This window comes from Lagopus muta, chromosome 4 (genome assembly GCF_023343835.1).
Source record: "Lagopus muta isolate bLagMut1 chromosome 4, bLagMut1 primary, whole genome shotgun sequence".
Lineage (NCBI taxonomy): Eukaryota > Metazoa > Chordata > Aves > Galliformes > Phasianidae > Lagopus > Lagopus muta.
This window is the reverse complement of record NC_064436.1, coordinates 25,411,203-25,437,154: the sequence shown is the minus strand read 5'-3', so window position 1 is coordinate 25,437,154 and position 25,952 is coordinate 25,411,203. Positions and strand designations below refer to the sequence as shown.

The following is a 25,952-nucleotide window of genomic DNA, read 5'->3' as shown; positions in this document are numbered from 1 at the left end:
ATATTCAAAGTTTAATCTTCTCTTTGCTAAGATACTAGAAAACCTCCAATCAGATGAATTTTCCCTTTTAAGCAAGTTTTGGCAAATTAGCTCTATCACTTCTCTCTCCTTACAAGGATCATTCTTAAGCACTGCCAATTGTTGCTAACTCTTTGGTCACTGACTTATAGCTAAGCAGGGGGATACAGATCTTTAGTCTTGCATAACAAGATGATCACTTTTCAGACTTAATTATTTCTTTAAAAAACTATTTGTAATAACATCCAGTAACAAGCTAGATCAGAGAACAGGTGTTAAGTCTCAGATATGGACACAAACATGCAGAAAAACTTTGCTATGTATTATGCTACCTAATTGGTTCCATGAAGCCAAATATGTCACATTGATATTCTGTATCAATAAAGCCAGTAGGGGGAAAAATACTTTGCTTTTCATCTTTCATCATACTGTGAAGTAACTATGAATGACAGCAGCACCTGAAATGTGCAAATCTGAAAAAACACCTGTCAACAAAGGCTGCACCACAGACTGCAGGGATGGAAGAAGTACAAAGAGCTTCTCCTTCAAATGTAGCAATAGCAGTATTTATGAGCTTATGTAGCTAACACTAACTTCGGTCAAAACATCAGTAAAACCTATCAGTGAAACCAGAAGAATTTTTTTTTTGTCTTTTTTAAAAATACTGCTTTGCTCTCATTCCACATACTATTTACAGTGAGAATACATGAAGAAGTCATTTTCCACCACACTTTATTAAGAAATGGTAAATGCATGGGCTTCTACAATCACTGAAATTAAGATACATTCCACTACAGAATACAAGACAGACTACTGGTAATGGATGGAAGAGTTACAATTCTAATTAATTTGGTAGGAGTTCTAACCCCCATCTTAAAACTATATCCTACAAACTGGATTAAAGAGCAAAAAGTGGTAAAAATTACCATCTGTTGAGTGTCATACTCATTACTTCATTAAGTATGTGCTGCTGACCACTGAAAGCAAGGTGGTTAGCAGTCTGTTTCTTGGAAGAAGTCCATGAACAAGAAAAAAAACAAAAGTTCTTTAAAAAGTTTGATTAGGCTCATCTATCCATGGGTTGCATCCTGCCCTCCTCCCTCATGCATGCTTAAAATATCCATTACCACTAACTATTTATTAGTTTTAGCAATACTTGATGATTGAAGCAATTAACTTCCTAGGAAAGAATTTGCTCGTGCCTCTTACAGTTATCAAGCAGATAGTAACCCTTGGTACATTTCTGTCAGAATACTTGCCTGTTTGCAGTATAGGGAGAATCTGCCACTGTTCCAGCATGTACTGGAAGTGATGTAGAATAGGAGATTAAGGCTGGCGAGAAGTCTTGTAGAGAAGGGACATATTCAGGAGATTGCACCTGTTGTGACCGTTGCTGTTGCTGAGCAAGCATCTGCTGCTGTATAAGAGCCTGCTGATATTGCTGTACCTAAATAAGAAGTCAGCACATTATTAACATTCAGATGAGTAAACCTGAAGCTCTTATGCTAAGTAACAGCACTGGCCTCACAGACAGATTCATTAAAAACAGCCATATACCAGAAAAGATTGGTAGCTTAATCTAAAGCGAGAAAGTCTCTCCGACTTCTGAACACCTCCTGCTATATAATTTTCTTGTTTTAACTGTAACTATGATATATGTGTAAATTTCCATTACACTGCAGCAGCATCACAAAGGGCATACAAGAATATTTATATTCTTCTGAAACCACTAATAACTAAATGTTGAAAGACTTCTCCATTTTAAGCGAGAACAGCCAAAATGCTCTTCAATGCAGTTTTAAAACCTTAAAAATAAAGTAACTAGCAGAAAATTTCATTTTCTATCATGCATTCCAGTGTGAAACTATACATCGGAAGGATTTCTCTGGGCTAGTTAGGTTTGTAAACACTATGTATAACCATGGTTGAATTGCATCATTCAAGAACATTACTTCCTTGTGACAAACAATCTGGGTTCTCCCTTTTTCTTTCTTTCTGAAGTACTGAAATGGTCTACAGGTGCCAACTGTATTTTGTTGGTTTAATACTACTTGAGACTCAAATTCTGCATGATTTCCTCAGCAAATGCTGCAGAATACAGCTACATACATACACAACAGTGCCTGTGGAAGTAGTTACTGGCTACTTGTACTTAAATGTTTTAACTAAGTAGACATCCTGGCCTTGAAGTAGAAGTTTGATGCCACTGTGGTTTTATCACTTTGCAGAATAACTTACATTAGCTGCAGTGGTCATTATTGGAAACTTTAAGCATTAAGTATATTTCCAATTAGTACTTTACTGATCAAAGTTTAGATTATATCACATTTAATACTGATGTAACAGATAAGCTTTCTCAACAGAGTTTGGATGAACTATTTTTTTTCCTCTCAAGTGAATACAACTTTAGATATTTACCAAGTCCATAGCTCATTATAACTACTCACAAACTTGTGTTGCTGCAACTTCACATCTTACAATCATAGGACATATTTGAAGACTATCAGTGACATTCCACTGTTGACATACCATAGCAGGATACTGAGATTGGGAAGGTTGCTGCTGGTACACAGACTGCATCAACAGTTGCTGCTGGATCACCTGCTGGTGCACTGCTTGTTGATACTGTATTCAAAAAGAAAAAAAATAGAAATCTTGAAATCATGATTCCCCCATTTAGCATACACAAATATTTAGACTCAGAGGGTCTACCTACACCAGCTCCTACAAGCATACTATTGTCAGCTAGATCATTCCAAATGTTTCTCTGGAGCATGCTTACACAGACAAAACCTTTATTTGAGTCACGAAGAGCTGACTAAAAGCAAGCAGAAATTCTGGGTCAAGAAACAAAAGTAGAACAGCACAAAGCAAACAACTTCCTCGTGTAAGTACTGTAATGCCTAGGCAAGAGACAAATGTGCAAAGCTAAAAAGAAGGGGCAAGAACTACAATCCCTCTCCCTCTCTCCTACCATAAAGAAACTAGGTCATATTGTTTAACTAGCAAATGATTCGAAATACTAACATACACAACATACTGCTCTTTAAGAAACGTATTTTAAGTATGTGACTTGTACCTGCTGAATGTAAGCCTCCTGAATTGTAGGTTGTTTTTGCTGGTGATGTAAGTGGTGTAACTGCTGTAGTCTCCAGTCCCCCTGCTGCAGCTGCTGGAGAACTCTGTTCTGCTGTGGATGGTGCTGATTGGTCCCTTGAGACAGCAACATTTCTTGGCCATTTCCAGGTCTTGGGGTTCCTGTAATATTAAGACAATACTACTCACATGCCAATTTCTAAACTTCAACTGTCCACTTGCCCTGGCAGTTGACATTTAGTATTTCAAGGCAAACAGCTTATAGTCCCCTTTCAAGTCTGACATCTTGCAAGCTAAGTTTACTGTATATTTCACCTTCTGTGAAGATAACCGCAGGCTTATCAACCCATAATGTCTACTTACAAGGCATGAGAAGCTTCCTTTGCTCTCAATACAGTGGAAGCTGGTTTCAAGAGTTCTGCTTTACTAGCAATTCACTTTTATCTTCAGTGTCGCAAACAACACTCATCTATTCTGACTCAAAACTGGGACATAACATTTTTGTCTATATCCTTATTAAAATAAGGTGACAAATCCATCCTTCAGTAAAAAAATGCGGTGCAGACTATGTGCTTTTGGATTTTGCATACTTGGAAGCCAAGTAAATAAAATATCTGAAAGCATTCTTAAAAAACATTCTTTTACACGTGTAATTCCTCAGACTGCCATGTTGTGACATTCAGTTGTTTTTGCAGCCTTTTAATTGAGCAGTTACTAGCATAAATCAAAGTGTCTTGCATGGCTACTACTTGCACAGTTAGAGTCACCCAGAAGGGAGAAAGATTTGGGGCTTTTTTTTTTTTTTTTTTTTTTTTTTTTAAACAAAGTAGCATCTACTTAGTTTTAAGTTTCAAAGGTTATCCTTAAAAGATTAAGGAGGAAAAGAAACTTGGAATGATTGTTTCATTTGCTTCATTCAAACCGCAGACATTGGTACGTTACCTTTTTGCCCACGATTACCAAATACACCAGGAACTTGGACTTTGACTGGTGTTGCTGAACTCTGGATCGTCAGAACGCTTGAAGCAGCAGTGCTTGAATTGGCCTTTGGTCTTTGTCGTGGTGCAATTGAGGTTTCTGTTGGTCCAGTAGGATCTGTTATTCTGAAACAATATTTCCATTGACAAGACTTCATTAAAAGTAACTGCTGTGTATTCAAAATAATTGTCATCTCTTTACGGTTCACTTGCATCTAAAACATACACAGTTAACTTCTGAGCTCAATTCATATACCTCAAGATTTGTTTCCTATGATTCTTTTTACCACAGTCAAAAGAGAAATGACTGCTGCAGAAGACTTTCAGAAAGTTCCTTCTAGAAGGAGCTGTGCAACAGCCTGGCTCACCACGAGAATAAAGCACTAGATTAAATTCCTGTGCAAGTTTTCCTTGAATGAAAAATTACCTGGAAAACTCAAAGCAGCCATTCTGCAACTAGAGATATAGTTACTTCTCACATGCACACAGAGTAAGATTTTTCTTAATCTTATGAGTTAATTCATTTCTGCTTTCATAAGAGATTTAACATCTAGCAGCTCTATTACTTACAAGCCTCCCTAAATATCTGTGTCTTTCAGTAGTACGTTAGCACTGTATCATGTCCCTCCCGGATAAGGAAGATATTCAAAAAGGGACTTTGGAGCTTTAATCCCACTGTGTCCAGTCACAGTATTGGCATCTTTAAAAACTGTCTAGCTGCTTAAAAACACAAATTCACCAGCTAAGTTCCAGCACCTAACACTTCATACTAGTTCTTAGCAAATTATATTTAAATGTTTTCTGCCTTAACCTCTGCATCTTACATAGTCAGAAAAACTTCAGTAGGAAAATTAATGGCTGTTTTCCAGCAGTGCCTAGCAGGTGAAGTTGAAAACATTATTCCGTTAATACTCTATGCCTTCCCTCAACTGTATGTCATCAAGTGACAGTAGGGCCAACAAAACCAAACACTACCTTAAAACAACATAGATATATCTGTACAGCTCAAACACGGCTTAGATGAGCCCAAATGTTAGTTTCTATTTGCAGTAGGCTAATAAAGTCGCAGCTGAGCTGATCATTATGGCTAAAAATTTTAGTAATTAAGCCACATATTGGTAGATTCAGAACTAGAACAATTTTCAGTACTAAGGAATATTAGGATCTCAGTTTTTCTTCAGTGGACTCTCAAAACAATTGAAAAAAAAATTTATCTCAGAGACTTGAAGCACTTAGAAACGTAGCTTATCTACTCTAATGAACTATTTGGGTGATTTTTTTAATAAAAAAAGTTTCAGACAAATGTGCAGTTTAATAATACTAAAAAAAAAAAAAAAAGCCACATCATCTACTCACCTTGCTTTTATTTGGCTTTTTCTAGCAGCTGCCTCACTAGCTGTCATAGGCTCAGGAAGAGTTGAAGGGACAGGAGAATTCTTGGGGAAAAAAAAAGTGCAGAAATTAAAAGCACAAGCTCCTGAAAAAAATCACTACAAATCCAAAAGAAATAATTGAGTTCAAATCCTTCATGCTGTACGGCTTCATGCAGAACCTGGTCACTGGGCTGTAGATTGAAAGTGTTTTTACTGAATACTATTTCTATTTTCTGTTACTTATTACAGAAGTACAAAATGAAAGCACTGCTGGCCTGACTCACTACTATGTCAGCTACTTCAGTTAATTCATGCACTACCAACAATGAGGTAACACACTTCCTTCATACGATTTCTGTTAACTGTAGAGAATAAAGATTCATTTTACCTTTGAGTTTAAGGATTAAAACTAAGCTAAAAAACAGAATGAAATAGTCTTTTAGTCTATTCAGCTCTTCCAGTTCAATGCAGAATCCATAAAACAACACAGCATCCAAGCTCCTTTACTAATTTCTTACCACAAATCACAACCAAATCATGCATATATTCACTGTCATAAATGCACACTCATCTTCTAACACTAGCCCTTATTTGTCTAACCAGAGACACTGTCACTAGAAGTCATTAGAAGCCAGTTTACCTCTCTCAGCTCTCATACTGTGTTTGAATTACATGAAATTTATTGCCCACAACACTAACTGGACATAACCCCACCTCAGAGACAGTAAGCACGCACTAAGATGCAGAGCTCAACAACAGTAAGCTTGTCTTCAATGTTCTACCTTCTCCCTTGCTCTTCAACACGAGCAAGGTCAAGTTTGCCTCTTCCATTCTCAGTGCTCAAGGAAAATACTGGCACGTAAAGCATTCAGAAGCCCCTCCCTTGCTTGCACCAGCTGTCATCATTGTATTACAAGGCTTCAAGTTTTCATCCATTCAGTTCTTGTAAAGCCAAACCTTATCCTGGTCTACCAGCAGCACTGAGCAGGGGAAAGGTCAGACTACTCCATTTTACAAAACCTTCAGGATCAGCAATGAGGGCACCCCTCTAAGCATTCCATTGGCTAAAGGGATGGAATAGATGTGATCAGGCTCTGCTCTCCTCAAAACAGTCACTCCCTAATTTTCATGCTATATCTGAGCCAGTTTTAACACAGTTCTTGCCCTTTGCAGAAGTAACTACTCCTCTTCAAATTATCCTTTTGCAGTTCTCATCTGCCACTTCAAAGCTTAAAGAACCTCAAAATATAATTTCTGAATTAACTGCTTTTCACCTAAGCTGCATTTAATCAAGGAAAATGGCAATTATGGGGGAAAGAGAGAGAGAAAAGATGACCTCATGTAAGCATAATCTTTACACACACTAAAGAAAGCAAATCTAATCCTGGTCACAAACATTTATAACCTAAGGTTATCAATTTTTTCTTCCTTTTTCCTTAGGAAAAGGAATCCAATAAGCAGATATAGCCAAGTCACTTGAACAAGCTGATGGTACTCGTACAGCCTGCAACCTAGTAAATACTCAGTGGTATGTTTTACCACTTAAAATATACCAGTGGTATATTTTAATATAAAAGAGATACACCACCTAACAACATATTTTGAAATAGCAAAAATACAAAAGCCTTCAAAACACTTGAAATTTTGCCTTTCACTACAAAATGGGATCCAGGTTTTTTTTCTTCTTTTCCTTAGTATGCTTAGCATGCTAACCTATGCCAAGTTTCCCAAAAATAACATTCAGTCTTTAATGAGTACCTTCTTCTATGGGACCAAGGATCAACAGTAATACATTTCAAAGGGATCTTGGTAAATTCACTCATCTAACTCTGAAAGCACAGTTTACTTTAGATGACATTTGTTTCAAAATTAATTTTGCCATTTTGACTTTTTCTAATGCCTTAATGCCTATCTTGTGAATCCCCTTATAACGCTGAACATTATTGATGTGTCCTGGAATTCTGTGACATAGCAGCTTGGTCAATGAATTAGGTCATCTTTGAGGGAAGGTTCAGAACTTTAAAGAGAGTTCAGCCTCTCATGAAAAGCAAAGGCACAAAAGTCAGCTAACTAACTTACTGTTTCAATTTACTTTCAGTTCATTGCAGTCCTTTCCAGCATATTGCTATAATTGACAGAGATGATTAAAAAGAAAAAAATACTTTATCTAGAGAACACTCCTGACACTTCACACTAGTAAGATAAAGTTTTCTACATGTGAAGTTCTACAGTACTTGGTATTAATTATACTAGATGTAAGAGACATGTATGGATTAGAAGCACAAGTCAGGTATTGACTGGTGTCATATAAATGCCCTTTATGAAGTTATGCCCCCAAAATGCAAGTGTTTTATTTAGACAGTAAACAGAATCAACAGGAAATGTATTTTGCTTCACATTCTAAACTTTGGAACAAGGCTTAAGAAATTGAAAACTTTTTTCTCAGCTGAGTTGATTGACTTTTATCAATGCTACCTATGAATGCCCCTGAAAGCACAGTAAAAAAAAAAAAAAAAAAGAAAGACTACTTACATTAATATTGGACACTGGACAATCCTTTTTGGCAAGTTTAAAGGCAAAGTAAGATACCTGAAAAATATCAGGTCTCTGTTCTTGATCTGGTTCAAGCATATATCCTGTGAAAATTGATAAGATCAAATTGTCACTGACAGCAGAATGCCTACTGATGCAGTGTGCTAGCAACAAGAACACATTCATTCAACTAACTTTACCAACAAGGCTTACTCCAAAAAGAATGACTGCATTCTTTTTTTAATGCTTTTTGTAAAGTCAAATAGTTTCCAGGGTCAAATATGATTGACAAGGATGCATGCTGCTTTTATGTTTTGAATATCAGCTGCAGAAAGAATAGATAACAGAAGTACTAACTTCAAATAAACAACAATAACATGAATAGCATTAGAATTCTCTAGGGTTACGCAAGATCCCTATGCCAGTATGCCCCATCTATCCAAGTCACTCAACTACAACAACAGCACTGTTTGCGTTTCATTTTATTTACAAGGCCCGAGAATTGCTGTGCTGCCCAATACTCACTTATCAAACAGTGTATACTGTGAGTGTATCGGGAATTGTCCGGAATAGTAAAACTTCCATCGCAAATAGCAACTTGACTTTCTCCAAAGGGAAGTGAAAAGAAACAAAGCTTATACAGCAAACAGCCAAGTGCCTGTAAAAACAAATACAGGCCCCATAAAAGGATGAGAGCACATAAAAGGATGTGATTCTTTACACAATAAAGAAGCACCAATAAGAAACTAATTGCATCCTAGCTACAGCTGATGCTTACAGTGTTATGTAGCAGCTGCATTATGAACTAGGGTTGATGTGACAAGCTGATATACAATGCAGCTCTAAAAAGGCCTTCTTTCCCACTGACTTGTGTGTTAGACAACAAGCTACCAAATCTAGAGCCTAACCTAAGGGCTACATTCACATTCTGGCATCGCTCAGGGATACCACTAGTTTCTTTGCTGAATTTAGTCTTCATTTACTTCACTGTAATGGCTCTTTAAGCACGCTGTCTAACAAAAACACATTTCCTTGTTGTGCTGTGAGCAAATTTCTACGAGAAATCATTGGTGACATTCAGGCAGCAGTCTGAGCCAACAAAATGGAAAGAGTCTATTTTATCTTTCCCTTAACAGGCTCATCACATATTGTATTCTATTTATTTACATGAGACTTAACTACCACAGATACCATTACTATACTCTGAATTATATACTTGCATTGTATATTACCACATTAAATAATTAGTTTTTCAGTTGGTCTACATTACTTCTAGCTAGCTTCTTTATCTCTTAATTAGTTCCATATTTCACAGTACCTGATTTTTTGCTTACCCAAATATCTGCCTTGGTAGTAATTGATTTCCCTCCATAAAGATTGACCATTTCAGGAGCTCTGTACGATAGTGTTGTATACCTAAACGCACATAATTGCAGGAGAACAGATGAAAAGCATGCCTCAGAATCAAAAGAGCCTTTTCTTGCATCTGCCACACACATACCATTCACAGAAACAGGTGCCTAATACACACCAGAAACTGTCTTACGCAAGTAATTTACTGTGTTTACAAAATCACAGAAGGCTTGGAATAGTAACATAACATTTACTGTCCTGGATGACAATCTAAAGTCAGATAAAATGTGCTCTTCACATTAGCTCCCCTGTACTGTGCTTCAGTAACAAAGAGTTGCCCTGCTGTAACACTGCAGTAAGCAGTTACCGCAAAGATTCTGAGCCCTAAAAGGGTCGTCTTCATCTTACACTGAAACATGCAGTACGGAGTATGATCATCACATACAGTACTCCCATCATATGGGATATTATATGATTCTATGCTTTAAAAAACAAAAAAGTTTGACAAAATCATTGCAAAACCAGCAAAGTACTCTGTAGAGACAGAAGAACACATACATGCATCATTTGGTCACTTGAGAACAAGTAATCTGTGTTTATTTCTCTGCAGCAGATGGCCTAAAGTAAACCAAACTAAACATGTTCTCAAGAGTGTGTTTGCAACAAAACAATTTTGTGACCAGTCTTAGGAGGAAGGACACAGCATTCTATAACTAAGACTGTAAGTAAGTTCATTCGAATGCTAATTTATAGCACCTCTTTTCTCCCTCAGACTTTCATAGCTAGCCATATTAACACAGAAGTTAAAATTTAACTCCTAAAATAGCCAGCAGCCAGGCATACATTTATCACCCATTTCATTTCAAAGTCACATGCTTTTTCAAGTTTCATTCTATGTGAGTCTGTTTTGCAAAAATAGCATGTAAATAAACAGAAAAAGCAACATTAATAGACTGTAAAAAAAAAATGGAACTATATTCACATCAACTTGAATTTCTTCACCTTGAACAGTTACACTAAAATCCTTAACAGTAAGGTAAGCATACACTACTCAGAGGTCTTCATCTAATACATCGTAACGCTCAGCTATCTCACAGCACAACCACTGGTTATTGAGGCCACTTAAATGTGAACTTACTTTTTAATTTCTTCTTCAACCACATTAACACCATCTTTTTGAGGATTAAGGAATTTGTTTGTAGCACTGCCAAAATCACAGAGAACATAATTTCCACTGTCATTTAGCAATATATTCTCCACCTTGAAAGGAAGTTAACACAAACAGCAATATTAGATTAAAATAATGGCACTGATTTCCAATGTAAACGTTACTATGCATTCTTGCCCTCACACACAAATGAGGAAGTTACCAGAAAAGCAATCAATAAACACAGCATTACAGTGCTTCTCTAACTACAGGTCAGCCTTAGTGAAATAGCTCCTGCACTTCCAATCATTTTTGAGTGCACCACTGACTTTTACTCAGGTGTTTCTAGGTTTCAGGTTCATACCTTTAAATCTCGGTGAACTATAGGAGTTTTGCACTGATGCAGCCGAGCAACAGCTTCACAGGTATCACAAAATATTCTCATTACTTCTGACTCTGTAAAGCCCGTCTGCAGGCGCTGATTCATCTGATTCACAACTTGCCCAGCTGAAGAAGCAGAAAAGAATTTTATTTTACCTTCTAGTAATTCTCATTATGTATAGAAGTATAAATTTTTCTCACACACAAATAGCCCACAGCATGCAATTTAACTTTCTCATGTCACCAATTAATAATAATAAAACAAACAAACAAACAAACAACACACCAAACCATCCAAGCTGTTTCCAAACTTTCACTGGTATGATCCTAGGCAGAAAGGTTACTGTCTCAAACAAAAACATCGCCAACTGAAACTCTTCTATCAAAGAGGCAGGCAGGAAGAATCATCCATCACACAAACATGCTCCCCCAGAAGTGCCTCCTGCATTTAGAACCACAGCCAAAATGCTGTCAGCCAACAGAGTTCAAAGTAACTCATAATCTAGACATTTCTTTCTGAGAGACTAAGAAAAAAAAAAAAGGGCATAATCCACTCTTAAAGACCTTACATAACCCTTTCACAGTTTCCTTTTTAAGATCAGGAAGCATTATTTCCTTATTTCTTGAAGTTATTTCACAAGGTCATACTTTTATCTTCCTATCATAATGCTCACAGATCTATGGGGTCTTGGAGAGTGCCTCTCCTAAACACAGAAGCTTTCAACAAGAGAACACCATCCAGTCATCTGATGGTTTACACTCTTGTGGCTTCAAAATAATACCGGTAAAACTCAAATCTAGAAGCAAAGTGTAGAAGTGAGTCTGAACAAAAGCTCCACATGCCAATAAGCTATCCATGACACCAAGTTCAGAACAATCCAACCCAGTTAGTTATGTAAGCTGAACACCAAGGAACCAGCTCCCATGAACTAAAGTAGTAGAGGTATTTTTCCAGTATTTACTATTGTAAGTAAGAAAAGAGAACTGCTGATACAGCCTCAAGAATTCCCATACAGAGGGCAGAAACATTCACTCTGACAACTCACAGATAAGTTTATTCTAGTAGGTATGTGTGGTGGGGAGTTAGGGAAGTCAGTTACAATATGGTTTCACAAATTGTTTGAAATAGCTACATTATGAAACCGGACACACAGCTGTTATTTTCATGCCCAGAATCACAAATACTAATTATATTATGCTTACTTAAAACAAGTCACCCATCAGGTTAAAATTAAAGAATCTTTGCTATAATGATCAAAAACAAAAAATAGGAGAGGCAGAGCAGTTGCCAAAAGTATTTTGATATGAAAGGTTGGAAAACATTAGCTATATGTTTAATCAAACAGTAGAGCAGAACCATTTTAATTTCTACTTGAAGTAATTTCCCTACTCCTAATTATACTTAACTAAGCTACATGAAATTGACATCTGCATTTTCTCAGGCTTCAGAAACTCAATGCCTAACTACCAACACAAGCTAAAACAAATGGATTCCAGCTTTGAGATACACAGGCTTTCTGAATTAAAGGGACTCTACCAGGTAAAAATCCCAGGTGATCAAAACATACATTTCCATTCCATTTCCTCTGGAACCAGAAGAGCCATCTCTTACCTCTACAATACTCCATGAGAATGAGGACCTCCCAAACGTTGTCACTTACACTGTTAACAGCACAATCCAAATAGCTCACAATATTCTTGTGCCCAGATAACTCTTTCTGAAAAAGAAAATACACATTACATTTTAGCATAGAAAGATTTTAACAAATAAGTACAAGTGGTTCTCATTAAAACCACTTACGACTTCAAAGTGAGCCCTGGTCCCATACACACTAAACTTTACAAAATACTCAAAACTGAAGGCAAGTTCATCACTGACTGCAAAGTCAGAGACTACCATATACCAAACTCAACACATCTACAATTCAATCAAGAACATTTATGGTATTTGTTCAACAGTGCAAACATCCTCATTACTGCATTCAGAAACATTATTATGTAGTAATAATACATACAATAGTCTTGATACATAGGGGAGAGAGAGGGAAAAATTATGCTACTCATGTCCATTTTAAGGGAAATACCCTATCTCAATACTAAAAATGAAGAAATATCTATGCTGAAGAATACTGTCTCGATAATAACAAAAACTCCACAACCATGCACAGCTGGAAGCAAGTCACAACATTTACACCCTGAACTACTATCAAGTTCAAAACAAGCAATCAAAGACGCCCCTAAGAAAAAAAGACAACAACAAAATCCACACCAACTTTTAAGAGCCATTTCGCAAGTTGCAATTAAGCAAATTCATATTTCACGTCTGACAATACCGGTGGTGTTGAAACTGCAGTGCTGTTTCCACCCATTTATAGTTAACATAAAAGAACTGCTTATAATAGATGATTAAGCAGGTGCTTCTATGATTATAACATGTTTAAACTAGAAGCATATGGAAACGGAGATAAATTACCTTCACAGTATCTACTAGAAGGCAATATAACTGATTTTCTCGTGCCCTGACATCATAAACCCAAGCACATCCAATAAAGCCTTCTGCTTTCTCAATTTCCTAGTCAGCAGCTTAGAAACAATAGAACCTGTGATTATGTCATTGAGTTCAAAGTTCTGAGCTACACCCATATCTGTTACCTCCATATTGGATAGCAACTGCAAGAACGTGCTTCTGCCTAGCGGAGGTAACACTGCTTGTGTAAGAACAGGCAGTTAACAGAACTGTGGCCAGCAGAGGGCTCTAGAACTCGTTATCACTAAAGAAATGGAAAAGACCTTTTTTTTTTTTTTTTTATTTGGGAAGCAAAATTACTGATCAAATTATTGACTGCAAAATCGTATTTTCCTTGTAATTGCTTTAGAAATTAATCACACACAAACTCTATGCTCAGTATGAGCTTATGTAAGGCACCACTGCACAAAAAAGTGAAAAGATGGTCAAGAAGGGATTGTCATTAGAGGACATTTGATACATGCATACTATAAACAAACACATTCTCTCGTTACAATTAATTCATTTCTTACCATAATAGTAATTTCTCTCTTGCATACGTTGAGATCTGGGACATTATTAACATACATTCGTTTGAGTGCACAACGTATCCCACCATGGGTACGTACCAGAAACACAGTTGAGAAGCCACCTGGAAAAAAAAAAACAACACGACAATTACAAGGCAATGAAGCTATCTGAGTTATTCTCTTTTTCTAAGACAATGAAAAAGGAAGTGTGTGCCAGTCATGGAGTGAGAAGTTAAAAACACAGACAGAATTACTAAGGTTTGACATCTGAGTCCATTTCTCCTGCATTAAGCATTCTTGACAAAAGCATAAGGATCTTGGAATTATGCTGCAGCATTAAATAAAAATATCTGCAAAGCACTTCCATATTCAAATAAATGCAGAAGCTAGTATGAACTCTATGCATTCAGGTATCAAACCCACAGTGTTTTCAGTCACCCAAAAACCTGAATAAAGCAAAGATATCCTCCCTATCTTCACAGTTTCTAAATCCTCCAGAGCTTGAAGTTCAGTATTCATTTCTTATACCTACATTTTAAAGTATAAAAAATAAAATAGTAAGATGTACAATAAGTAACTGAATATCTTTCATGACGTTTACGTCACCCATCTCAGCACAGACTGAAGATGAGAAGATTCACCCTGAAATCACTTTGCTACAAGCAAAGTAGGGCTTTTTAAATTATTAAATTATTTAAATACTTGTTAAATGTGCAGATAAGAATTAAGTGTGTTCCCCCAACCAGTACAATCAGGAGCCATCTTCTCCGTTCAACCACATGAACCACAAGGCATACACTTAAGCCCACCTCCAAGCTTCTCATTGTCACTTTTCTTCTCCCTCTTTACTGGTAGAAACATGCAAACAGTAATTACTCACTGAAGCTGAGTGATACAGTCTACTCAGAAAACACTCATAAATGTTCAGGCAGCAAGCCAAGAGGAAAAAAACTTAAAACCCATACTCTTCTATCTGCTTTCAGTTCATCTGAACTACTGGTCAAGACTTCCAGCAGACTGCATTCACATCGCTTGGAGGTTCACAAAGAGCTTTCCCACAGCTTAAAGAACTCTGCCCCAGGGCAGTCCATGCTTTCCTTATTTAACTGCTGTCTGATGGTAAGCCAACTATTGCCATACCAACTTAACTCACGCAAAAACTAAGCTATACAATCAGGACAGAAATACGTGAAGTAAAGGATTTACTCTGATAATCAGGTAGCCCACTGGAACGCATGAAGTACTTCAAGTTTCACAATATAATCTACAACTAGCAGATTATTGCAACGTGCCTCATCTGATACAGGCCTCATGCACTTGAACTGATGTGCACGTTAGAATTTACAGTTGAAGGAAGTTGTGTTCGGATGCCTTCTTTAGGAAAAAACACTTGAAAATTAATTGCATCATCCATCATAGCAGGGATATCACAACATCAAAAGAGAGTTGGTGCCAGTTTCAACACAGCAACCTGAATTCTACAAACTTGCTACACTTCAGCTAGAGCCGATTTACACAGGGTACTCCCAGCACACTGACAGGTGCCCTTGAGTTACTCCAGTTTTAAAAGCCAGACCCTGATGGGGCTGAAGCAATTCCACAGGGAATGCCATCAGCTTTGAGGATAAAATAATGTGGCAATGCATACTGTGGATACTGGAAGATTTTAGCAGCATCCTCTCAAAAAAGACTCCTACATAAAGCACAAATACTTGAGCAACAATATAAAAAATATAAAGCACAACATTCAACTCCTACATAAAGCAGAACATTCTAACTATTGGAAGGCAATCACTTCTTGTCTTTTTAACCAGCTTTACAGCCTTTTAAAATCAGTTTTGTAGTCTTAATATTGTGTCTAGCAGCAGGACAAGGCCAAAATGCTGAATTTCAAATTTCTTTGGCACCTGCTTTCATGCAACCAGATCAGTCACAACTGGGTAAAAAGAGTAGTGAAAAAGTCTCATACAAGGGTTCTTATTGCCATTAGGTGGCAATATTAACTAATACTTAAACTCTGAAGCAGCCACAAAAGCAGAACTATTCCCCATTCTGCAAAGGAGTAAGGTGTGACCTTGAAAGGTTTTCCATTAAGTAAATGCTATCTCCACTATAAAATGCCACTGGGCTCTTTGATAAACAGATCAACCCTGAACAAAGCTTGAATAGGTTTATAAATATTTATAGGATATTTGTCATCAACTTTGTAGCAACCTTTACCAAACCCAATCCTGAAGCATTAAGCTTTCAATCTTTTCAATAGTTTCTTGTTAAACTTGTCACTGAAAGCAAACAACAGTGCTATAAAAACTTCAAATAAACTGTCATTAAACTACATTATTTGGAGAAGCCAGATAGGCACCCTTGTCAAAAGTTGTATGGAAACAACCAAAATGATGAGCAGTTGCTTTGCCCCAAGGCCCACAAACGGAGGCTGAGCAGAGCTACATTTCCATGTGTAGGTCAGCTCAGCAGCTGGCATTTCATCAGCATTTTTAGAAGCTGGAAAAAGAAGGTACTGTTTAATGTCAGTGAAGACAGAGAATGAACTCAGTTTCTCATAACACAACATATCAAAAAAATAAATCACAAAACTAAATTCAGTTGTTGTTGACCACTGTAAGGTCAAGTCCCAAGCCCCCCATGGAATTCCTCCCATTCTCCTCACAGATGAGAAGTACCACCACGTGCCACGACTGGTCTCAAGGCAGGTGTGCAGGAACTAGTTGACTAGCACAAATTCTTCACCAACTAGGCAACCAGCAACAGCTTGGCCTTTGCATCAAAAGGAGACAATTTTGAGTCTTCTCATTTTTTCAAGAGCAGCAAAGTTTCCAGTATCTCTGTTTAAATATTGACCAAAATAACACAATGACCAAATACAACAACCTAGCAAACTGAGTATGTGCTCAAACAGCCTCAAAGTTTGGTAATACAACTACACACACATCACCACTCTTAGCCTTTACAGTATTTTACTGTGGCAAGCCATTTGGTTTACTTATCAGTAAATCATCTCAGATAGCATTATCTATTTCTGGTGATCTTATTAAGAAAATTATCAGACATTGAAAACAACTAAAAAAAAAAAAGAAAAAAACAATTCTCAGATAACATTTTCTGGTTGAGAGTGTCTCTCTTTTTTTCCATGCATATTTTAAGCTTCATTGGTCTCAATTTTCTACTTATGTTTCACCTTGTCACATTCTTGATACTTCAACGAGGAAACTGTAGCTATCAAAATCAAAGTATCTTCCTTTGCTTACTTTGATATAGTAAAGTTGAAGAATCTTCCGCAATTATGTTGTATATTATTATAATATATAATTATAATCTTTCAGACTGCTAACAGTTCCAAGACGACAAACTAAAAGAATACCAAGAAAAACATTCCAAACAAATCTTTGTTCGTTTTAGATATACAGACAACAAGACTGAAAAAAGACATATTTTTTTATTACTATTCTGTTAAAACATATCCGACCACCAAGCGTTGTACCTGCAGCTGGTTCACTAACAGACAACATACTTCAAATCTCAGGCAATTGGAACAGAAGGTCACCAGCAGAAGGAGAGCATATACATTGTAATGGGCAGTAATCACACCTAACACCTGTGAATGTTGAACCATGAATGGTAGAACCAGACACAGTTCCAGAGCCAGCTGTCTAGTTCAGACATGAAATTGTTCCCAAAGAAGCTGAAAGAACTGAAGGATAGTTCATTTCTATTCTGAAGATATGCTCTCAGCCTTGCATGACACTGGCCTACAAGATGGCTACGTGCCCTTCTATCTACAAGGCTGGATCAACAGGCTGAAGGGCAAGTGATTTTCCCCGTGACCCATCCCCAAACACATGTAAGCTCTTTTCTCCGTAGCAAAACGGCAAACCAGACACAGGTCAATATGCTTAAAAATACCCACACAGTTTTTTTCTGAATTTCAGATAATCTAACATACCACACAAAAGTAATTTAATGATTTAGGTGCACTCATTTGTGTTGTGAATTAACAACTTCTACCTTAAGCACTATTTTCACCATCTCACCCAATCACTTTGTCTACATGTGCGCTCTCTAATTCAGGAGCCCCTGGTCATCTAGATACCACCAGTCCCTACCAAAATCAGGCTGACCAGCAGCTAGAGATGCCCTCTTTCCCAACTTACGCACCTTCTAGTACTGCATAGCCTTCTCAGCACTATAATTTGGAAGCCATACGTACAAGAAAGAAACATTTCAGGGGCTATGAACCTGCTCAAAATATGGGATAAGTGCAGCCCCCCTCCCAGGGTGCAGTATGAATGCCCTTCAGGTAGACTCTAAGCAAGAAACTTCCCTGCAAGCCCATAACAAACAGCAGCAATAAGGACTCACTAAATGCACTGAGCACTTGCTGTGTTAGCAAAAAACATCCTTCACTGGAAAAACTACAACTAAAACTAACAACAACCCTGACCTCTATAACCTCCTGAGCTGCAGCAAAAAAAAAGACATAAAACACAAAGAAAACATAATTGCTTCTCCACAAAGAACCACGACATCATGAGAAGCCAGCTCTCATTGCCCACGTGCACATCTCACTGCATACGTGCACATATAGAGCAGTGGGAAGGTCCTTTTTCAGTAAGCATTAAGCAGCATCTAGATGTATTATTTTACTAAAAACTGAAGAAACCCTATCTTGCCATAAATGATCCAATATCAAGTCTTTCCTTGGTGCTCAGTTTTGATTACATCTTTTCACAGTGTTCAAGACAAGCACAGCACATTCTAGGAGTTCAGAGTACTTCTGTGATCGTGACACCCAAAGGCCTCTTCTCCATCCTGCTGAATTTCTGCTCTCCCTGTGCTCTGTGGCAACATGCATTCACTGGCATCCTGTTGGGATAACTACAGTATCAATATCCTGTCAGTATCAGGAACTGCTTCATCCCTGCAGTGAGGGAAGTTCTGCTGGATTACTCCCTTTGGATATCACTATAGACGTAGTCGTGCAGGTACTCTTGCGGGAGTAGTAGACTGAAAGCAAACAAAACAGTACTTCTGTTCACATAGAGAACACTATTTAGTTCTTTAAGATAATAAAATTAACACCTGTTTGTGGCTGAAACACTTAGAGCTTGAACTCCGGAATGTTTTTGTTTTTTTTTTTTTCAGATTCAGTTTTCCAAACACTGTGTGATGTTGAGAAGCTGCATGCTAACAGAAATCTACCACAAAACTTTCAGGCCTTATGAAGAATTTTTGCTACAGCACAGTTTTTGATCACAACCTCCACAGGACCAGGAAGCCACTGACTGTAAATTCCTCAGTAATCTCTGCATGAGTGAATAATGGGACATATTATCACGCAAGCTTTCTGTTTGCCACTGACAGAAGCAATCCTGCAACAGCTGGGATATACCTCACACTGCACGTGGTACTTGTGGAAAAAAGATCAGAGGTCATCCAGCTTTCCTTGACCTGGTCCACCTTACTCACTGAGCACCTTTGCCCTGAGCCCAGTAGCAGCTGCCCAGCTGCTGGGAAGGTGCCACACACTAACCTCAGGGGCTGCACGCTCATTTGCTGGGGAGCGCTGCAAAGCACCCTTCCTGGTGCATAAGGAATCACAGAATGGCCAGGGTTGGAGGGGACCTCAAGGATCATGAATCTCCATCCCCCCTGCCACATGCAGGGTCACCAACCTCCCCATTTAATACTAGACCAGGCTGCCCAGGGCCTCATCCAACCTGGCCTTCAACAACACCTCTAGGGACGGGGCCATCCACAGCCTCTCTGGGCAGCCTGTTTCAAAGCATTAGATGACAGCATTTTTACATATAAATTTAAATGTATATTTATATACATACACAAGTATACATAATATATTGCATATATTCCTAGTAAAATACATTCCACAAGCCTCAGCACAAGGCTCTGAGACATGGCTCCAACTGGAAGGGAAGTTGACAGAGGTCATCTGCAAGCCCAAGAGCTCAGCATTCCTAGAACCAAGAGCAAAAGTAGCTCCACACCCTTAAAATAATCTTCTACACACACACATTGAGTTCAGCATTTCTCCAGTGCATGCAGACAACACATTCAAAGGGACCCATTATAGCTGCTTTCTGCCCTGCCCACACGAATTCCCACTGTAACACCCTCTGAACGCCATGGGTAGTTCAGACCAGAAGCACTCCTTTCTCCAAACCACCATCTGTTCTTAAAGCAGCAGTATAAAAATAGCAGGCATGAATTACACACTGAGCCGCAGGACGTTACCATACCCCAGTCACAGCAGATCTGCCATGAGCACCCCAATACAGTAATGGCACTGATACCTCTACCTATGAGCAGGTATTCTAGGATGTAATTTCTCTCAGCACCAACTGCAGTCCAGCATTAAAATGACGCACACAGGTGCTAAACCAGAATAAAAGAATCTGGTGTTCTTCCTGGAAAAAGAGAAACAGATATGTAACAAAGTCATGTGCCACATGCACAAAGAATTTCACCTTTTACCCATCTGAAACAAAGTGCAGAACTGATAGCTTGCAGTCATAACATGAAACCCACACAACCAGTGACTCTAAGAGGTGCTTTTCTCCCAATCATCAAGCAGCAACAAATCCTTATTTTCAGTGAAGTTCTCACGCTCAGATTTCACTACGCCATTTCCACTCTCTCTTTAGAGCAAGTAGCAAAGGCTTGCTGTCACGCAAAAAAAGTAATTCTGAATAAACCTAAGTGCTACACAGCAACAGCAAACTGCTCAGAAATAATAAAACCAACCCCCCTCAGCACAACAGGAAGCAGGTAAGAAGGTAGAGGGGTAGAAGGCAGAGGAACATAAAAACAGCAGTCCCGGACTGGAATCTTTCTTCTTTTAAATCCAAAGAAGTATTCCTAAAGCCAGACAATTTCTTCCCACGAGAGAAATTACAGCTTCATCAAAAAAGCCCTGACAGGAGTGTTCAGCCACCACCTCTGCTAATGCTGCCCTCACTCCTGGTTTGGAAGACTGTGTTAGTCTCAAGATGGACTACTGCAACTGTTTGTTAATATTTGAAAACCCTCTCCTCTGCAAAACCTCCTCTCCCTCTTCGATCAGGCACCCTTCTCTCAAGGAAAAATCCTTTGAGCAAAATGAGTCAGAGGCAAGCATGTGTTTGTGTGTGAGCAAGCAGCTATTAATTGGCCTGCTAATAGGCAGCCTCCACAGAGCGCAGTGGATGTCATTTTTCTTGCTACAGCTGGCAGTGTGACTGCTTTGTGAGAGCATACACATTTCCCATACACAAAAGACCTTCTCCAGATATTTTCTCTGCCAACCCAGCATTAAAACTCTTCCAGTTTAATGAGGCGATACAGACTTAAGAATATTTTTCTCTATATGGAGCAAACCTGCTCCAGTTAGCTGCAGTCCCGCAGCTCTCTGCTGGCTCGTCAACTACATCGCTACAGACAACTTCCAAATTTCAGCGTAACGCCGAAGTTCTAGATTTTAGCACATTTCATCTGACAGCTGACTGAGATACTTCCAGCTTTGATCTAGCCTACAGCAAAGGAACAAAGCTTGGCGTTTGCATTAAAGATGATCATGCTGTTCCACCGCAATGCTTCTCAGAGCATGCAGGTGACTTGCCAGCCACCGCCAATTCCTTCAATGAGGGCATGGATTTTGTGCTGACTTCTGACTGCCTCTGCTACTTTTCCATAGAAACAAAGAAAAGAAAAAAGAGTCTTCTAGCGCAGATGATTTTGTAAATTATTTTAATTGAACACAGCTCCCAGAAGAGAAGCACTCGCATTTTCTGTGATATGCTGTCAAGCTTGAGGAAGTTGAAACTGCATGAAATAGTTCACTAAACTTAAGTTCAGAAAAACATTTAAAAAAATAAAAACACGGTAAGTACTTGGTATTTCACACAACATCTTGTTCACCCAAGACAAAACAATGTCTTAGGGTAAAAGCCCGTCTCTTTCATTAAAAGAAAGAAATTAAAAGGAAAGCCTCTTTACATCTCAATACTGTCTGAGAACTCAGCTGTCTGAGAATTAGTCACAACTATTCTGTTGCTTTATAGTACTATCTTATCACCTCCTCTTCTATTCACTGAAAGGAAAACCTAATACATTTAGACTGCATTTAACAGATCCTAGTATTTAAGTCAACTAACACTTGTTCCCTTAGTAAGGATGAAAACATGACTAGTAGACCACCAACAGTGCAGTTAATTGAATGTGAAGATCAGAACACTTTGAACTTATTTTCAGCTACAGATTCTGAAATCACACTGACAGTACTCAATGGGTCCATTATCTATACTAACAGAAACTGAAAGCAGGAAATACTAGGGTAAGAACTGGCAACAAGTCACAATCCATTGAGCTTCATTCATTGCAAAAGTCAGCTCTTAAAGCTCTAGAGCTACACCATCATGCAGACACTTGAAGCATCATTTTTTAAACAAAAGCTAACACGAGCTAGATACAACAGAGGTCAGAGTACTGAAGAGGTTTGTTCTTCCTTTCCCCTCCATCTCACTGCAAAAGATCAAGAGCTTTACTCTCACAGAAACAATCCATGTTTTTAATTAAGAAACTAATCCAGCCCACTCCCAGCACTGCTGGGGAATGGAAAGATCTTCAACATAGAGTAAGTTTAGGTGGTTTTGTGTATAAAGACCGTACAACAGTTGGCTCAGTCTTCACAGAACCTCCTTCCAGCCAGGGAACAATGCTATTTTCAAGTGATGCACAGACCTTCGGGTCATTTTTACTTCTGAGATATACAGTAATCCAATCACTCTGCGTTCTCTCCTCAAAGTCTTTCCTGCTTCACGCATGGACTTTTTGTATATGCCAGGATACTCAAATAAGCATGTTTTCCCTTTACACAGCAGGTTAGCATTTTTAACGCGAGTATACACAAACCTAGCACGTTCTGTCAGTGCAGTGCATTATTCACAATTGCTTCCTTTACTAGCTGTTCACTTTTAGAATCTCCCTAGCTGATGTAAAACAGCTCTGGAGTAAAAAACATACAAGTTCAAGCAATATCACCAACATTTCTGAAGCCAAGAAACACTTGTTACCAGTGACAACTGTTTGCAAGAGCAAAAGAAGATTTCTTTCCAAGAGACAAAAAATCTCACATCAGCGCTTCCCTTTCCAAACAGTAAGCTTAAAGCACAAATACAAACTCACACAGCAGAACCCTATTAAACAACCCGAGCTGTGTTTCATTTGTTCAAGGTCAAGACTGTTGACTAAACATTTCTATACACGATTATGCCAACTGTGTAACCCAAGACAGAAGAATTAATTCAATTCCCTTTCACGGCGCCACTGAACCTCGTGACTCTCAAACCTTACGAGGGTAGATGTATCCTGTTACTCAAGATGCAAGTGAGGTGATGCTTTCAGGCAGGATGTGCTTCCTGTTCAACTTTTCACAACAAAGCTACTGAAAATCTCCGAGACATTGATAATAAAAAAAACAAAACTTATAGCCAACATCTGGTAGCATGAGAAACATTACTTTCAACAGCACTCATCTCTCCTACAAATAAAAAAGCTTTTTCTTCATCTCTCCTTGACCAGTGCTTTTCTTCACTGATTTTCTTTTCAATTTGTTTTGAATTCCAATATAGTAAATGAGCAGATGAATAAAGTACAGATACCAAATGGTTGAATTAATGGATACAGATGCATTGAACATACAGTGCACAGCCACAATTGTTCTGGAACCAAACTCCACTTTCATACTGAATGGTTAATATACAGAAAGCTCCTCTCTCATTTGCTCTGTAATTTGCCTTCCATTTTCCTTAAAATCACTATTTTAACTCTGATATAAACATGTAAACAGAAGAATCCAAAGCAGACTAAGTCAGCCAATGAATCCATTACTGCGCAGTTGAATAATTCACCCACTGAATACCACAAATTTACACAAATGACACAGAAACAAGGCAGGGCATAAGGTTCCCAGTTTCAGAAAAATGTCATTTTGTGACATTTTGGACAAGTACCACCTTTTGTTGCATCAGAAACCAAAGAGCCACCAGGCCATGTAGAAAGCAAGCAACACACAGCACTAAAAGCACTTCAGACCAGGGCAGGTGTCACATGAAGATTCTCTTGTTCACAGTGTTGTTTTTTTTTTTTATGGCATCATAAGCACACCAGGCCAGCACAATGAAATTCAGACCTCTTCATTGCTGGATGAGCCTACACTGAGTCTTGCACCATTTTTACATCTCGTTGTAACAGCCAGTGAGCTCACTGATCATTTTTCATACATAAGCATGATCTGACTAGGCTAACTCAATGACATTGTTTAATATTTAGACATTTAAATATGAATATTTAAAGCTATCAGTATAAGGACTCCTTGTTCTCTCTTCTGCAGGTGTCTACAAATACCAGTGTGCATTTCAGCTCTCAACAGCAGATACAGAAATACCTGGATCACGCAGGAGAGGGGACCAATAAACAGCAACGCATTTGAGTTTTTGCTTGCTAACACCAGTAAATGGGACTCCAATGTCTTTTAAGTAATGGTTTTCCTTGGCACCTTAAAGCTCTATCTGGCACATGCTTTATTCTTGAGAACACCCTCATAGGCACAACAAACATCTTTATTATTAAGACCATTACCTCAATTCTCTTACCTTGTGCTTGGGATTCATTATCCAACAGCACTTTCAGACCTTCAGCCATGACATGTGATAATTTAGAAAGAAGGGCTCAAACTTCCAAGTAGTGTGAGCAGCTGGAACGTTTTAAACTATCTAAACAGCCATGGCAACAGAAGTCTAACTATCAGAGTTAGAATTATCAAAGGCATTTAATGTTCTTCATCTATCTACTGTGTTTCAAGAGAAAGGCATTCAACAGCAGTAACTCCAAACAAGACAGTTATTCATGGAGCAATCTGGAAGCGTGCAGATTTTGGGTTAGTCCCTAAAAATGAGAATGCTATGACCAATCTACTGCCTACACCCAAATACACCCTTCAACACGAATCTCCTCTTACAGATGCAGCCATGTAATCCAGTGTCAGTTTAATAACACAGCAAGCCAAAACAATGAAGTAAAACAGTCTGCCTGATGAAGATAATTAAATGGCATATCTCAAGAAAGCACAAAGCTGGCAAGGTAATACTTTGAATTCAAATGCAGATTTGAAGAACTTGACCAAATTAGATGCTGCAGCAGCGTTTTGTTTTGATGAGCGTTTGCATGGTTACACTGTTTATACAACTGCTTTAACAATAAAAAAAATAATCTGTCTTCAGAGTCTTAAGGGACCTCTGGATCTCTCATTCAGAGAATAACAAATGATCTCCCTGATGTTTCATGAATTCTTATGAAGCCAAGAAACTCTACGTAAGCAATAACTGATCTAAACTGAAGGTGAAGGTTTCACTACTGACCAACCTAAGCTCAATGTAGACCACAGGACTACACGTGAAGGATGCAATCACTACTTTAATTATTCTCTTTTTTAAAAAAAGAAAGTCTGTTTTCCTACATTTTATGCACAGAACTGACCCAATGTCTAGCAAAAATCTCATGACAAATTTCATTTAAGCTTCCTGTTTTTTTGTTACACAAACCACACACCACACTCAAGTCAGATCCTTCTACATTTGTAAGGTAGCTAAGTGCCTTATATTCTTTAATGACCTATTTGTTCTGTATCCTAGAAATCAAAACCAAAGCCAAAACACTAAGAGAAATCATTATCTCTGTTTACATCACTGCAATCCAAACAAGTACTTGGCTCTTACTTCTTAAACAGCTCAGGCCAAGACTATGCACATTTAGCAGCTCTATCAGCTCCTAAGTTATTTGTCCACAGCTTGTCTTCCCAAAGAAGTACTGCTTTAATTATGCAAGTCCCTTAGCAATTAATCAAAACCTAAAAGCGTGGTTTAGCAACAGACTTTTTAAGTAACAGCCCATACAATTTTTCATCCTACTGCAAAGATGTAAGAACATGTCATATTAATATTGATTTTTTAGAATTATTTCTTTTACACA

General features: G+C 38.1%; 1 protein-coding gene across 2 annotated transcripts in view; it reads right to left on the bottom strand.

The window, feature by feature from the left end:
* The window catches only part of BMP2K (BMP2 inducible kinase), a 55,169-nt gene that overhangs the window by 19,787 nt on the left and 9,430 nt on the right, over nt 1–25,952 (bottom strand). For both annotated transcript variants that reach the window (XM_048941094.1, XM_048941095.1), the window contains exons 2-13: nt 13,917–14,035; nt 12,490–12,595; nt 10,861–11,003; nt 10,488–10,609; nt 9,331–9,412; nt 8,522–8,654; nt 7,997–8,100; nt 5,448–5,527; nt 4,057–4,217; nt 3,098–3,276; nt 2,548–2,643; nt 1,278–1,465 (exon numbers count right to left, since the gene is read on the bottom strand). In XM_048941094.1, coding sequence (XP_048797051.1) covers nt 1,278–1,465; nt 2,548–2,643; nt 3,098–3,276; nt 4,057–4,217; nt 5,448–5,527; nt 7,997–8,100; nt 8,522–8,654; nt 9,331–9,412; nt 10,488–10,609; nt 10,861–11,003; nt 12,490–12,595; nt 13,917–14,035 — 1,513 coding nt within the window. The remainder of the gene's footprint in view (nt 1–1,277; nt 1,466–2,547; nt 2,644–3,097; nt 3,277–4,056; nt 4,218–5,447; nt 5,528–7,996; nt 8,101–8,521; nt 8,655–9,330; nt 9,413–10,487; nt 10,610–10,860; nt 11,004–12,489; nt 12,596–13,916; nt 14,036–25,952) is intronic.